This window comes from Dryobates pubescens, chromosome 23 (assembly GCF_014839835.1).
Source record: "Dryobates pubescens isolate bDryPub1 chromosome 23, bDryPub1.pri, whole genome shotgun sequence".
In the NCBI taxonomy this organism is placed as follows: Eukaryota; Metazoa; Chordata; class Aves; order Piciformes; family Picidae; genus Dryobates; species Dryobates pubescens.
In genome coordinates, this window is record NC_071634.1 from 13,213,781 (window position 1) to 13,230,017 (window position 16,237).

The 16,237-nt window shown below is 50.3% G+C and overlaps 1 protein-coding gene across 2 annotated transcripts in view; it reads right to left on the bottom strand.

Annotated features, from left to right (window-relative positions):
• Positions 1 to 6,828: 6,828 nt before the first annotated feature.
• The window catches only part of LZTS3 (leucine zipper tumor suppressor family member 3), a 36,977-nt gene continuing 27,568 nt past the window's right edge, over positions 6,829 to 16,237 (bottom strand). The window contains exons 2-4 of one of the 2 annotated variants that reach the window (XM_054172143.1): positions 14,313 to 14,801; positions 11,832 to 12,593; positions 6,829 to 10,467 (exon numbers count right to left, since the gene is read on the bottom strand). In XM_054172143.1, the coding sequence (XP_054028118.1) occupies positions 9,757 to 10,467; positions 11,832 to 12,593; positions 14,313 to 14,762 (1,923 nt within the window). In that variant the 5' untranslated portion in view covers positions 14,763 to 14,801 and the 3' untranslated portion in view covers positions 6,829 to 9,756. Of the gene's footprint in view, positions 10,468 to 11,831; positions 12,663 to 14,312; positions 14,802 to 16,237 lie in introns of both variants that reach the window. The other variant, XM_054172142.1, reaches the window with a different exon arrangement.

A 16,237-nucleotide genomic window follows, 5' to 3' on the forward strand; every position in this document is an offset into this window, starting at 1 on the left:
CTTGGCTGATGCCTTTCACTGCAGCCTTTCCAACAGAACTGGAGGGGCTGAGGAGCACTTGCATCCCTTCCCATGTCATAGAATGGTTTGGGTTGGAAGGCCTCTTTGAAGTTCAGCTAGACTGATCCCCTGCAGTCAGCAGGGACATTTGTAACTACAGCACAGACTCCCCAGACATCCCTAGTTCCCTCAGCTGCCCCTCAACAGACTTGTGCTCTTCACCAGTGTTGTTACCTGTCTCTGGACATGCTCCAGCACCTCAATGTCCTTCTTGGAGTGAGGGGCCCCAAACTGAACCCAGTAGTCCTGGCATGATCTCACCTATGCTAAGTAGGTCTGTGATTGAGCTAAATGATCTCCAGCAGACTGCAGACCTTCCAGCCCAAACTGTTCTTGTGATTGTGTGAGCACAGGCAGACAGTCACTGCCTTGGTCTTCCCACCCACGACACAATGAGACAAAGCAACACAATAGGGTTGTTAAAACGGGGCCTTTCTCCATTTTTATTTTGCCCAATAAAAATCCTTCACAGTCAGGTAAAGAGAGGAGAGTCAGAGATAGGTATACATATAGATCTGCATGGCTAGTTATATCTATACATACCTCTGGACAGAGAGAGAGTCACGGTAGAAAATGGCCAAGGCAGTAGCTCTTCACATCTGGATAACCCCATGGAAACACACAACAGACTTAGCAGTAGGGTGGGAAGTGTGGTGGGAATCCTGATAAGGATTTCAGACTGGGATACACCTTTTGCAGTACAGAAAGCTTGGAAAGCTGCATTTTGTCTCATTCCTTTTCGGCCTCTTTAGCTTTCATTACAGCTGACCAGAGGCGAAGTCATGACCACAGTGTGTTGGAAGTGACTGGTGAATAGGAGAAACACCCAACTTGATGGAGTTGTTTGAAAATATTTTATTTTTATTTTATTTGAAGTATATATATATATATTTAATTGATTTTTTTAATTGATTTCTTTAGATTTATCTTTTAAAACTGATTTTTAAAAATTTGAAATTGATTTTTTTTTACCTTTTTTTTTACTATTTTCTCTTTTTCACTCTTCTTTTTTTCTTCTTTTTTTTCTTCTTTTTTTTTCTTTTACTATTTCTTTTTCTTCTTCCTTTTTTTTTTTTTTTTTTTACTATTTCTTTTTCTTCTTTTTTTTTCTTTTTTTTCTGCTTGTTTTTCCAAAGCCTCCTAAACGCAGTTCAGAGAACCAGCAACAGTCAACGCAGGAACAAAACAGTAATGGAGTCGAGTTCAGAACACTTCTTGTTTGGATTCACAGTAAGAGCAAAAAAGAGAAGAGACTGAGGCATCAGGAAACGAACAAGAGGAAAAGAAAGCACAAGGCTGGGGTTGAATTTACAGTTGGGTGGGTCTAGAAGATTGGACCTTGTGATGCTGAGGTCCTACACACAGACACAGCCTGCAGCTCCCCGGCGGGGCTGTTATTGCTGGTGAAATCAGACAGCAGGCTTGCTCGGGGGGCACTGGTTGGCCCAACCTGACCTTCTCCCAGCAGGGAGCTGGGGTTTTGGTGGTGGGGGGTGGGAAGGGGAAAAAAACCCCACACCTATTGATCTGCTGGAGAACGGGACGCAGAAGACAGGCGACTTAAGCGACGTGCATCGATTTAGGCTGAGGGAACCCTCACAAGCGTACTGCCCGGTGCAAGGCAAAGACCAAGAGGGGTTCCTCTCGGCTCACAGCGATTACCAGGTCCGAGTGAGTGCAAACGAAGACACCTTGGAGGAGCTCCAGCGCTGGGCTGGGCTCTGCGGGGATACCGCTGCGTGGAAAGGGACTGCATAGACGCATTGGCCACTTGTGCAGCATTCAGAGTTTGGCACCGGCGGTGGAACGCTTCTGGCACCGGTGCTGGAGCTCTGCCCTGCCTGTGTTTTGCTCCCTTCAGCTGCTGGAAGGGAACCCACGTGCCACCCATGGGGGAAAGGGGACCCTCTCCTCCCAGAGGGCTCCTAGGGCAGCCTGGCTCTCAGCACTGTGGTCTCCCACTGTCACTTAATGTGACTCTGTGAGCTCAGACACCCCAGGGGACCCAGTGGCTCCCACATGGGTGAGCTAATGGAAAAGACCTGCTGCAGGGACTCAGCAACAGTCTTGGGATGAGCACCAGAGGGGCATGGACCACACCTCTGGGGACCCAGACTGGTGGCCTTCTGGGTACAGGCAGTTTTGGGCTCTCCAGACAAACGAGGACCACCAAGCTCAAAACATTGATGATTATTTGGAGCCAAACTGGACCTCACATACTTTTCCAAAGGAGGAGAGCTCACAGCTGGAGCTATGAAGGTACTCAAGGGAACACTGGCTTGCCTGCAGGTATCAGAGTTGGGAATAGTCCCTTTAAAACCTCTCTAGAAAAACCTATTGCTTTGGGACAGAAAGAGACTTTCTGCCTGAGAAAATAGATCTGTGAAGGAGCCATGAGGACATAACCCTGCAGGTCAGAGCTTGTCCCAGGCTCCAGACCTGACACAATCCCCTTCAGTGGGAGAACCAGGGAGGGAGCTTACCCTGAAAATGCAGAAGTTAATTTCTAGTGTTGCCAGCAGTGGCATTTCCATCACAGAACATCTTATTGTAAAGCCAACATCTGCAAACAGCTGGATGTGATCCCAAACCCTTGATTCACTGAGGACCAAGTGGTGTGGGTGGTGCATGCCCCTGTGGAGCAGGGACACTCGTGCACCCCTCACTCCGCTGTCTTTCCAGAGGGTGGAAGGACCAGGGCAGCCTCAGAGCTGGCTGAGTGGTATTGTGATGGTGTGAAGCCCCTGATAATGATCTCAGGCCATTGCAAGTCGTGGAGTTGTACTTCAACAAGAACCAAGATTGCTCATGGAGGTAAAGCAGGGCTGATCTAGCTGACATGGGAACGAGGGAGAGAAGTGAGATCAGCAGTCTGGAAAGCTTCTCTGAGGACAGGGTTCAGTGACACAGCTCTCAGTGAGGGCTTTGTGCTTTAGCTCCATCTTGTTCAGGTGTATCTGGGAGGGAACTGGGAGAGGCACTGAGTGCTCCTGGGACAGCAGGGATGGTGATGATCTAAAAGGAGGCAATGGAGTCTGGAGAGCTGGGGCAGAGAAGTAGCAGGGCACAGACAGTGTGATGAGCAGATCTTCAGCAGTGGGGCTTGGTAAAAAGTAACTCTAGAAAGAGGCTTTCAAGGCTTAGGCAGAAGGGTTGGGTTAAAGTAATAGTAAGCTAGACCTGCTCCCAGCCATGCCAGAAGTGAGAGCTGTCACTGCGCATCAGCAGGCTGCCATGGGCTGGGCAGGAGCAGAGTGGAGGAGGCTTAGCACTGCTGAGGAGCAGAGGCACAGTGAAGAGTCATGTGCCTGAGGCCCAGACCTACCCAAGCACCCATCCACAAGAACACTGTGGGTGGAGAAGCACAGATCTCCCACTGACCCATGCTCCACTTGGCAAAGCTGAGAGCAGAGCCAAGAGCCTTCATGGAGCTACTGGGCAGAAATGCCCTCAGTGCCCCAGGCAGAAGAAGCAAAGACCATGGTGTCTTCACCTTGAAAGATGGTTCTTTGGTAAGGAGGGTGCTAAGGGTGCCCTGGGGTGAGCGGCGAATAGGGCACCAAGGGGGCAGCCAGCAAGACCACCAGCTTTCAGGATACACATTTTCCTGGCCAGTTCACACTGAGCCAGAGCAAGCCCTTTAACTGGACCCAGCAGCAGCATCTGTTTGATAAATTATGGGAATTGCCTCCTGGGAACAGCCTCTGGTCCACATTCTCCCTGGGCAATGCATGGAGCTAGTTGGCATGGACATGGAGGATACTGGTGCAACCAGCTGGAGACAATTGTTTAACTCAGGAACTCTTTCCTACACTGTCCTATCCAGCAGAGAAAGGCCTCTCTTTGACCTGCAAACATTCCCAGGTGGGACACAGGGAGATCTCATTCCTCTTTTCCAGCCACATCAGCCTCATCCCTCCCCAGGAGGGAGCAGAGGTAGCTCCAATCATACAATCCACCACCCCTCAGAGATCTTTGGTCACCTTGCTCATGAGCTTGCTGTCTTAAGCAAGCTCTAAAGTGCCACTGCAAGGGGCAGGAGCAGGGTGGGTTGGTCCTTTCCTTGGGGAGAAGGGCTCAAGGGGTGAGCACTGTCTGCCAGGGGGGTTGGGGGGGGGACACAAGGATGGGCAGAGGGGACTTCAGCCTTAACCAGGGCACAACCCTGACTCAAAATGACAAAAAAGCATCAAGGCAGGGTGGAGTGACACCAGGCTGCTCTGCTGGAATCCTGTATGGATTGCCTTCCTGGAAGGTGCTGAGCACCCTGTCCACCATTTCCACTACAGCCAGCAAAAGCTCAGGAGGTGCTGAGCACCTTGCACACAGTACTCACCACTCAAAGGCAGCGTGGGCTCACCCACAGAGAAGCCACAGAGATTTTTGTCTCCTCATTTAATCATGGCATGTAGAGAGCTGGGCTGGTGTTGCCCTCCAAGTCCACTTGTCTCTGTGGAATGTAGCAACAGAAGAGCCCCAGTTCAATTGCTGCCTCAGGTGTGGAAATCTGGGAGTGATTTCTTTTACTGCCAGTGACAGCAGCTGGCTGCCACCAGACAGTGGCAGAAGCTAAGTGAGACTGTGTGAAGCACAACAATGTGCTGTGGCTACGGCATTCACCCTCAGGGTGAGACAGGAGTGATGGTTGCATAAGGGGAGCTATGGTCAGCATTTCACAATGGTGGAGACCAGCCTCAGAATGGATGTGGAGCAAAGCAACCCTCCTCACAGCAAGTGGTAAAAGGGGCTGCTTAGACCTGCCCTGGTACCAGGATTGGCTGCTTAGCTGAGATCCTCATGGATGGAAGTTACTGGACCTGATCAGTGTCCTCTGTCTGCTCATGTAATGGCCATGTGGCTATGCCTGGAGAGTGGCTCAGTTGCCCACACGTGGGTAATGTGGCACTAGAGGGGCTCCACCTCTTCCCACCACTTGCCTGGGTCTCCCATAGGTCTTGGATCCCATTGGCTAGTGCCACATATCAAATATCACAGAGCATCTCTAATGTCTCTGGACCCCATGTGTGGGCAACTGACCTGAGACCCTCAGTGACCACAGCTGTTCCTGTTGGCCAATGGCAAGTTAGAGATGACTTGTTTCAGGAGAGGCACTAACCACCTGCAAGATTATGAGGGCAGTGGAGAACTACCTGTGAGCCAGTATGTCACACTGAGTCCCATCAGCTCCAGAGCTGATTGAGCAAAGGTGGAGAAGATGTCTGGGTTGTGGTCAAGTCCAAACTGTGTGAAGTTTCATGGGACAGGAACATTTTATCAGCCCTGCCTGAGCCTCCAAGAGACAAGATGTCAGCCTCCTTGGCCATTCCCAGGGTGTGTCATCAAAACACCAGTCTGGCACCTCTTGGTCATCATACCCCAGAGCCTCCTTGCAGACCTAGCTTGTGATGGGAGACTTCAGCCAGCCAGAGGGTAAAAGTGTTAAGATCTGGAAAGAGCTGGATGAGTTCCCATCTGGGCCAGACCTGAGCACAAACAGCAGGAATTCATGTGTCCCACCATCATTTTGCTCCACTTCTGTTGAGCAAACAGCAGTCATCTCCAAGGAAATCTGGTCACCACCATGTGGCCACACAGTCCTAGCACATGGGAGAGGGCATGATGGGGAACAGCACATCCAGTTGTGGGCAGGATTCCTGTTTTTCAGCAATCTTTGTGGCACTTTGGCTGGGGCACTTGCCAAAAACACCTGGGGGTTTATGTCACCATAGCACAGAGCGATGGTTTCTGTAGGACAGCTGAGTGCCTGGGGGATGCTGAGAGAATCCCAAGAGAGGGAAAACCATCATCAGGAGCACAGCATCTTAACAGTGTCTTCAAGGTTCTCTGCCATCCAGGGGATGGCCACAGCCAAAGTTGTTCAGATCTGGGTTGAAACTCTAGATCAAAGTAATGCAGTGAAGAAGGTGGTGAAGGGAGTGGACCTGTCCTCCTCCAGCATGAAAAATCTTTCCTTGCCATTCCTGCTCCATCCCAAGATGCTCTGCAGTCCCTGGTGGATGCACTGTGAGACCATCAAGTCCCTGGGCATTTGAGCACCGTCCAGCAGCCAGACAAACTCGTATGCCCCTAGGTTTCTCTGGTTCATGGAGACACACTCCTTCCTGGCACCACTGCAAAAAAGATCTAGGAAGGAGGTGACAGAGCAAACCTGGGATGCTGGAGGGTTTGGCTGACTGCTGCTGACTGGATCCAGACAAGCCCCTGCTTCTCCTCCCTGTGGACTAGTGAGGAGCTCTGGGGAGAAGGTGTCCCACAGGGTGATGCCAGTGTGCATTCCTTGAGTGTTAATGCAGCAGGGAATTGTGGTGTACAAGCCAAGCTCAATCACTCAGAGTGTTCTTGAGCCACTGACTGAAGTCACAAAATCAGAATCGTAGAATGGCCTGGGTCGGAAGGGACCTCTGAAGGTCATCTAGTCCAACCCCCTCTGCAGTCAGCAGGGGCATCCTCAACTAGATCAGGTTGCTCAGAGCCCTGTTGAGCCTCACTTTTTAATGTCTCCAGGGATGGGGCCCCAACCACCTCCCTGGGCAACCTGTTCCAGTGTTCTGCCAACCTCATAGTAAGGAACCTGTTCCTAACACCCCATCTAAATCTGCTCTTCTCTAGTTTGAAGCCATTCTAGTTTGAAGCCTCATCCTGTCGCTGCAGGCCTTTGTAAACAGTCTCTCCCCATCCTTCTTGTAGCTCCCTTCAGGTACTGGAAGGCTGCTATTAGGTCTCCCCAGAGCCTCCGCTTCTCCAGCTCCCTCAGCCTGTCCTCATAGCCGAGGTTGCTCCAACCCCCTGATCATTTTCATGGCTCTCCTCTGGACATGTTCCATTAGGTCCATATCCTTTCTGTATTGAGGGCTCCAGAGCTGGACCTAGTACTCCAGGTGAGGAGAGTAAAGTGGCAGAATCACCTCTCTGGGTCTGCTGGAAGTGCTGGTTTCTGTGGTGTTTAGTGAGAAACTAACCTCAGTGTCAGTGGGGCTAGGAGGAGCAAAGTTGGAAATAATCCACCAGGTTAATGGACCCATCCTGTGGTCAGGGCACTTGCTGCTGAGTCTGGTTTTATTTGGTGGCCTCAAAAATACCACAGGACCATCTGTGTCTAAACCTCTTGAGGTTTCTTTTTGCCTTGCTTTTTTGGCCAAGGGCTGCAAAGTCCCTCACAAGCACAGATGTCTCACAACTGTTTTAGGAGGAGGAACAGCATGGGTTCATCCTTTGTGGAGAGAGAAGCACAGAAAGATGAGATGAGACAAGTCATCAGATCTCCAGCCCTGACACTGGCATGTTCGACTCCATCTGGAAGGCCCAGTGTATGCAATGGAGGAAACTTTAGGACTTGCCTGGCCAAGTGTAGATTTGAGCAGAGCATTTGGGCATCTGCTGCTGAGAGGCACTGATGGGCAGCTGCATTTCTCCCTCAGTGAGGTGCACAGGTTGATGTCCAAGAGTGCTAGAGCATCTGCAGGATTCTTAGTAGGACTCTTCTCCACACCTTTCATGGCTCAGACCCAACCTAGTCCTCCTTCTATCACTGGTCCTGGGAGAGGAGTTTAGCCTGAGCTGCCCTGATGTTTTCCAGATTGAGGGGTTATGTCTTCCTCCAGCTTCAAATTCACAGGCAGAAGCAGTGGGAGAAGAGAGGTACCATCATCTGGGATCTTGAAATGCTTGGGTTTCATCCTACATCTCCATTTTCTGCAGTTGCAAAGGTCACTGCCAGCCACCAACAGTTCCTGCCCAGTAACACTGTCCATTGCCATTGGCTGGAGGTTGGTGGGACTAAACTGAAGTCTCCCCTCTCCTGCTCAGCCTATTTGCTTAGTATGGAGCTCACCACAATAACAGTTGTTCCTAACTTGAAGGCCTAACGTGGTGATGCAGAGGGGGAGCTTTTGGGAAGGAAAAGTGGAAAATGTGTAGCTTCAGGGCTGTTGTTTGTAAAGTCTTCAGAACCTGAAGTTTATCCGTGGTATGCACATGAAATGTGATCTGGCCAAACTCTCCCTGGAGTCACAGACATTCCAAGACTAATTCTAGCTTTGTTCTTCAAGCTGCTCCTTAGGACAAAGAGCCCAAATTTCCCCTTGTGTCGATGCTTTGACCACTGCCCGCTCAGTACAAACTCCACAGTGCAACAGTTTTCTCTTTCCTGTGAACCATGGTAAAAAGAAGTGTCCATGAAAGGGAGAACCAAGTCTTCTTCGACCACCTTTTCAAGCTGAAGGATGTTGGTTTGTTTTTTACCTTGAGGTCCCTTCCATCCTGGTGTTATAGTATTCTCTGATTCTTGACGCCTGCACCATTCTCAGTGTCTGTGCAGAGAGTATTTGGTTATTACTCTGCTGGAACACAAGCATCTGTGTGTTCTTAAGAGTTTTCCCTTCTTGTGACTGCTTTCATGCTCAGAGTTAGTAGCTGACTGTTTTCTTAAGCTAGACCTGCATAATCTCTGTCCCCAGAGCAGGTCACACCACGTGGGGCTGTGATAGGTGCTGTTCAAAGTGGCCATACTGAAGGCTAACGCTCTCCCCGTCGTGATCTTGCAGCAGTGCAGGAGTGTGCTCACTCCTGAGTGAGGCTCAGATGCTCTTTTTGGAGTAGACCCTGGACTGAGAGAGTCCACCAAAGCATCATTCATTTAGGAATGGAGTTGCACAGTTGCCCACTGTTGGGGCACATCGCTAAAGCTTCAGTTTGCATAAACATCTGTGGGTTTGGAGGCTTCCCCAAACCTCGGTTCTATTGACTTTGGGAAGTGAGAGGACTCTTGGGAAGGGAAACTAGCTTGGATTTCCAAGCTTTTTCCTTGCTGAAGACAACTTGAGTATATGGTAAGAATAGGGGAAAACCAAGGCAGAAGTGGGAAGGTATTTCTGCTCCCAGGGTTGGTCACAACCCAGGAGAGGAGTGGAACTGCAGAAGGAAACCACAGCAAAGTGAAAACGCAGCATATGTTAAGCTCTGCTGAGCCTTCAAAGAGGCTCCTGCTGGGTGATCATTCCTTGTTGGCTTAGGTGACCAGGACAGGCTCATCCTGCTCTTCAAGGATGTCCTAACCTCTTGCAACCATGGTAGCCATGGGCTAGCAAGAGGAAGTCATCTGGTAGAGATATGTCTGGTTTCACTGAAGTCAGTGGCCAACCTCCCACTGACTTCACTAAGACCACCGTCTAGACAGGATACTTGATGCAGAACAGTGAGTTTGCTCATGATCCTGAGAGCTTTGCTCCATTAGCCAATGTGGCTAAAAATGCCCTGAAAAGAAAAAAACCTGCCACTTTGAACTGTTTTGCTGCACTTGAATGCTTGGAAAACCAAAGAAACCAAACACAACCCTCCAAAACAACCAACCAAAGAGGGGTGAATTGTAGGAGAGGGGCTGGCAGCTTCTAGCGAACTAACAGTCACGGCAGATTATGAAAGAGCCAAGTGACCCTCACCAGCTGTACTAGGAAACAAAACCCAAAGAGATGCCACATCATCGAGAGAAACCCAACGCACAGCCACAGTTGTTTTACCTACAGAGCACAGAAGTACAGAGTAAGGGTGGTGGAGCTCGGTGCGAGCAGGCTGGCACCGCTCCGACAGTAGCGTGTTCTCCTTTGGAAGACCCCTGGCTTGAGTAGGTAGTACATGCACAGCAAGGAAACGTCGGCGGTGTCTTGTCTTGGTCCCACCTCAGATCTCGGTGGACTCTATCCGCTCGAGTCTGGAGGGAGTCCATGGTTTTTTCTCCTCGGTGTGCGGGGGACTGGTGGCCTTTGTGTTCATCTCATTCACTTTGTGCTCCAGGAGCTGGTTCTTCTGGTACATCTCCACGTAGTTGAGTTGCAGCTGTTTCTGGTACTTGATGACTTTCTCCTTCTCCTCCTGCCACGTGCGCCGCTCCTCCTCGAAGTCCATCACCTGCTGCTCCCGCTGCTGCCGCTCCAGCTTCAGCTCGGCCTGCAGCCGCTCCACCTCCTTCCGCAAGGCGTTGACGCTGTCCTCGCTCTGCCGCTGCATCTTGGCTTCATCGCTCTCACAGGCCAGTGGGTCCCGCAGCTTCTCGCCAGGGTCCCCACCGAAAGGTGCTGGAGGTCCCATGCTGGCAAGTGTCCGCTTCAGGCTGGAGACCTCCAGCTCACAGTGGTTCAGTTTTTCCCTCAGCACCTGGACCTCACTCATCTTCCGCTGTAGCTCGCTCTCACAGATCTCCAGGTTGACACTTTTGGAGCTGTAGGAGTCCTTCAGGGTGAGGATCTGCTCCTCCTTCTCCCGCAGGAAGTTCTTACCTTCCTTCAGCTGTGTCCGTAGTCCCACAATCTCATTCAGCTTCTGGGAGACATCTGCTTGGGAGTCCTTCAGCTGCTGCTTGAGCAGGGAGATCTCACCTGCCTTCTGGCACACCTGTGGGGACACACATCTGTGAGACAGGAGCAAGGAGCCACCACCACTGCTTGTCCCCTGCACTACCTGTGAAACATCAGTGTGGCCTCACATTGGCAGAAGGTTCAGGTGATGCAGGGGACAGTCAGTGATGCTGTACAGAGTTCCAGCCTTCACCATGACCCATACCATGCCAAAGACCTAGGAGCTGTGCCTATGTTTGTGGGGGAGATTTGGTGTTTCTTGCTAGCTCTCAGGGACCTGGTGCCACTTGCAGCGGGAGCTCATCCAGCAGCTAAGCAAAGTGCTGTGTGATTCTTACCTCTGATGAGTGGACACTGATGCTTCCATCCCTGCATTCTCACCTAACCACAAACCTGTGATACCTGACCCCAAACTCTGCTCTCAGTAGTAGTTTTCCCACTGACCTCAGTGATGTCTGGACCTTGAATAAGCCTGAGATGTTTCCATCTCAGAGGTTTTACAGCAAGAGTCCTATAAGCTCTGCTGAACATCCGTGAATAGCACGTTTCAGAGCCTAATTAATCCCAGCTTCATTGACTTTCCATCAGGATTAGCAGAATGGGGTCTTCATGATTCTAGAGCTACGCTTTGCTTCTGCACTCTTAATCAATTTAAAGTTTCTAACCAGTCCGTGGCAGGATTAATATTCCTCACATGATCAAGCTGGAGAGAAAAAAATGGCAAAAAAAAAAATGTTAGCACTGGCTGCACAAACAGAGTGGCATAAAATGGTCTAAAAATAGAAGCTGGAGGGAAAAAAAAAAAAACACAAAAAACATGAGAGACTCCAAAGGAGAACCAGAAGGAGGAATTTGCCTTTCAGCCGTTTAAAGAGATAAAGTTATTAGGGACCGAAGACAGGGTGTTAGAATGGAGAGCAGGAGGTGAGCTTGGCTGTTGGTACCACTCTTAGCTCACATGCTTCATGTCTTCAATGAAAACAAAATCAAAATCAAATACTTGAAAGGCAGTTTCAAGGATTGCCCAGCCACAGATATTAAAGGAATTTAATTAAAACAGACTTAAACCTGATGATCTTGAAGGTCTCTTCCAACCTGGTTTATTCTATGTATTCTATGTATTCTAACGTTTACCTGCATGGAAAGACCTGAAACCAGATTTAAATGTCATACACAATGGCATGACCTGGCTGGGAAGCCAAATTGCAGGAGGTCTACCCAAAAAATTGTGGTCATTTTAGTTTAACTGAGGATGTCACTGAAGTGTCATCTGGTATCTGGAAGCCACCAACCCATAGCCATTGTCAGTGGGGTCTGCTGAGGGCAAACAGGAAGGTACTTTAGGTTATCAGAGCCATCAGTGAAAACCTCATCCAAGGTCTGCTACAACGAGGCTCTTACCTCCCACTTGGTCTCTTCGATCTTTGGGAGAAATTCAGCCTGCTCCTTCTTGAAAGCCACAAATTTCTTCTCCAGCTCCTCTCGTTGCTGGAGGAGTTGTCCCATATCATCCTGGAGTTTTTTTTTCTCCTGCTGGAGCTTGAAGATTTGGAGCTGCAAGGCCTGCTGAGCCCGCTGCGCCTTTTTGGAGACCTGCTGCAGTTTGTTGGCGTAGTTTTGCCTCAGGTCCTCCATTTCCCTCTCCCAGATCTTCTGCTTCTCCTCGAACACTTGGAAGATGGCCGCCTCGCTTTTGTCCAGGTTCCTTCGCATCTGAAGGACCTCCTGCTCCTTCTCCCACAGCCGGTCTTCCAGGTCTTGGATGATGTCGTCTGTGGAAGGCGAGTGGAAAGGCATCGTCTCGTTGAGATGGTTCAGTCTGCTGAAGGAGGAGGTGCTCTTGCTCGAGGAGCGCCCGCTGTCTGAGGTAGATATCCCGTTGTATCCCACCATGTTCTTCTCCACGTAGGTCGTTCCGATGCGGTTGATGTGGCTGGTGGAGGCGCTCATGGGGCCCACGTGCTGGCTGTAGCCTGTCCCGTAGGTGGGCAGGCTGGTTAACGAGTTCCGCCCTGAATCCGAAAGGCCTCCCACTTGGTTTGTAGTCCTGTTAAGGCTGCTCTTGTCCAGTCCACTCTTGGGTGCGGATGGGCTATTGCTGTTGGCATGGTTCAAGCTCTTTCTATTCTCTGTCACTCCGTTGCTCTGCGGCGGGCAGAGGTTCTGCATGGAATGGAAGTTTTTAGGAACTACTGGTTTAAAGGCTGAGGGTCTAACTAAGGGCTCATTGCTCTGCAAAAGGAAAAAGGACCACGCATCAAACACAGCAGGAAGCTTGGTAACAACACACAGAAGAGACACAGCAGCACAGGGGCTTGTGGAGCTAAGGTGTTTTGAGCTAGCTCTGTATGTCTCAGCTCTATTATACCCTGGACCATTTGTGTTAACTTGTGCTAACGTTGTGTTAACTTGTGTTAACTTAACTTGTGTTAAGTCCAGTCACTCAGAGGGCAACAATTTCTCTTCTCTTGCCTCAACTGAAGAAAGAACAAAATCTTGACTCACCCCAAATCTATGTGATTTTTCCCTAGAGTACCCCTTGGATCCTCTTAGTGCTCTTTGCAAGAAGGAAGCCGACCTCCTGCCCACCAAACCTCACTCTTCGGTTGCGGCAGATTATGTTTTTGAAGTAGTACATCTAGTGTTGAGGGTGTGTTTCCCATTTGCTGAAAACTGAACTGAACCCTTGGATTAGCAGCAAATGTGACCCAGGAGCACCATGTTTCCCTCCTGCCAGCAGTCCTCTGCGTGGTCATCATGTCCTGCTTATGCCTTGACAGGAGAAGGTAGGAGCTATGACCCCAGCCATTGCTGGCCCATGTGCAGTGACAATGGGTGAGGATCATGCTGAAGCTGCTCTTCATTTGAATGTTTGTGTTTTCTGCAGGCATAAGCAGGGCTGGGAGGAGAAAGGACCAAGGGCTGTAAAGGATTTAGAAAGGATTTTAAAACCTTGCAGATTCCTCACCCTGTGAGTGCACCTACAGAAACAAAATTGTCCTCAAAATGGGATTGCATCTCCTTTCCTGCAGGTTGGGCTTCAGGTGAAAATTAACCCAGAGGAAGCTCCTTTGTGTTAGCAAAGATGCTTTGAATATGCCTTCCAGGGGAAGCAGAGTGAGCCCTGGTGAGCAGGCAACATTGGAGTCTGAAAAAATGGTGCCTGGTATTCAGGGCTGAGATGGACTGCAGGGGCTGGTGGATTAACAACCCAGGAGACAAGGGCACCAGAAATAACACTGCACAAAGCAGCATCTCCAGGTCTTGGAATTATGGAAGTCACTGGAGCAGAGCAGCAGGATGTATAAACCACTGCTGGCTTGGGGGATTTTGCTCCTCACCACCCCTGTGGGGGCTTTGCTTCTCTAGGTGTGGGAGATGTTTCTTCCCCAAAGCCAGTATGAGCCATGAGGACTGGCCATGGATGGGCAGCAACAGGACTATTTTTCAACCTTTGTCAACTTGTCCCTCACAAGGAGCACTGGGATTTTGAACAGATGGTCATAGCTGCTTTCAAGCAACAACTTCTGCTGGCAGTAGGCTCTTGGAAACTGCCTGTATGTGGCACAAAACTGAGAGACTCAGATGCTGGACCTCCTGAACAGAGAGCCAACTCCAGCTCTGTCCCCATCAATCAGGGAGACAGGCAAGGTATCTTAGGTAGATTGGAATAGTCAGTGACTTAAGGAGATGCTTAAATGAGCTGAAAACTTAGCTGTGGAAGACTTCTGACCACGTTCTTGGGTTCCTCAAGAACTAACATTCCCCTCCATAGGCTGAATTAGACTGCCAGGACTGCAGGGTGGCCCAAGGCTGCCTGGTCTGTGTTTTTAGAGCTGTGCCACCGTCACCCAGCTGCTGCAGGGGGTGGGGGGGTCTCACCTGGTCTAGTTTGCCGGAGATCGGCAGTATCTTTGGTGGGTTGTTGGGCTCCCGGTACTGGGGGGGCGGCGGCAAGTTCTTCTCGTTGTTGGTGGTCACGTTCCCGCAGATGTCCATCTTCACCTTCTCGCTCTTCCGCAAGTCGCCGTTGATGTAGAGGGAATTGGAGACCTTCTCTGACTTGTAGGTCTTCTCCTCGCCCGAGTAGCGGTTGGAGATCTCCCGCGTGGAGTAGCCGTTGCGAGAGCCCTCCAGCTGCCGGCTGCTGCTCTGCGTCCGGGTCCCCACGCTCTTCATGGCGAACTCTTGGTCGTTGGCGACGCCGCTGCCCACGCTCCCCATGGCGCGCCGGGAGAGGAGCTGGGATGGCCGGGGAGCAAAGCTGTGGAAACTCTCTGGGCTAGGGTAGGTTGGGTCACTAAGAATGGGCAGCGTCTCTAGCGTGGCCATGGCAGTGCAGGGGTGAGTTGGAGGCACAGGTCAGTGGCACTAGAAGGAGGAAAAGGAAAGCTCTGTGTAAGAGATACTTTTTATCTACTACACCTTTTGCAGGTCAGTATCACAGAATCATCTGAGGTTGGAAAGGACTTTGAAGATCATCAAGTCCAACTGTTTACCCAGCACTGCCAGGTCACTGCTAAACCATGACCCTCAGGCTTTTAAACCCTCCAGGGTTGAAAACTGCACCACTTCTCTGGGCAGCCTGTTCCAGGGCTTGACAAACCTTTTGGGAAAGAAATGGTTTCTCATGTCCAACCTAAGCCTTCCCCAGTACAACTTGAGGCTGTTTCCTCTTGTCCTATCTTGTCACCATGCAGAGATAAGCAAGTCTTGAAGAAATTCATCCCCATGAAGGTAGCAGGGCACTAGAACTGGTTGCCTAGAGAAGCTGTGGAAGCTCCAACCTTGAAGTGTTCAAAGCTAGGTTGGATAGGGCCTTGAGCAACTTTCTGTAGTGGAAGGAGTCCCTGCCTATGGCTGCAGGGGTGGAACTAGGTGATCTTCAAGGTCCTTTCCAACACAAACTATTCTGTGATTCAGGGAAGGACAGAAGCTGTCATGTCTCAGTGTATGGTACAGAGCAGACAATGGGGTTGTCATCCTCCAGGTCACTTGGAGGATCAACAAACTTTCCCAAGCTTGAATTACTTGGGTCACTTTTCCCAGATTTGAAGTTTTGTGGCCATGGGGCTGGAAAGTTTCTAACCCTGGCCCCTCTGTAGGCTCCTACAGTCTTGTTCCCTCCAGTGCATCCCTTGGGGACAATTCAACAGGGTTTAAGCCACACACTTTCCATCTCTTCCTTGGGGGTGTTGTTCCATAGACTTGAGCTTTAGAAAGATGCCTTTGTCCAGGTGTCATCCTAAAATTTACTTTCAAACCAGGCTTCCCAGGATAAACCATCCTGGCAGTGTGGGAACTAGAGCAGAGTTTAGGGGCAGTGGGAGATGCAGTTTTTGAGTAACAAAAGCGGTTCCCTTTGGAGAGAGGTTCAGTGATGGGGCCGCTCAGCAGGGCCACCAGGTAGGGGAGACAGGGCAAATCCTTATTTCAGTGGGGTTTTCCCTCTTCTTGGTGTAGGGACATTAAATCAGCCCTCCCCCAGTAAAGCAGGAGAGCTGGGTTTATTTCCCTGAAGAGGGAGCTTAGGTCTGGAGCTCAGCTCTGCTGCAGTACCTCTCGGGGTCTTGCTATTTGCACTAATAATGGAATGGGAAAAGAATTCAAAAGGTTCAAGCAGATGCTGTGCTGCTCCACTTGGCTTTGATTAAATTGCATTTCTGGAGGCTTCTGCAAGGTGTGCTGCCTGGAGCACCCTCCCTTGCTCCAGCATCCTGATCTTCTCAGAACTTTGTTCTTTCCAAAATACCTCAGAATCCCAGCATGGTGGCCGTTGGAAGAGACCTCTTGCAGATCACCCAGTC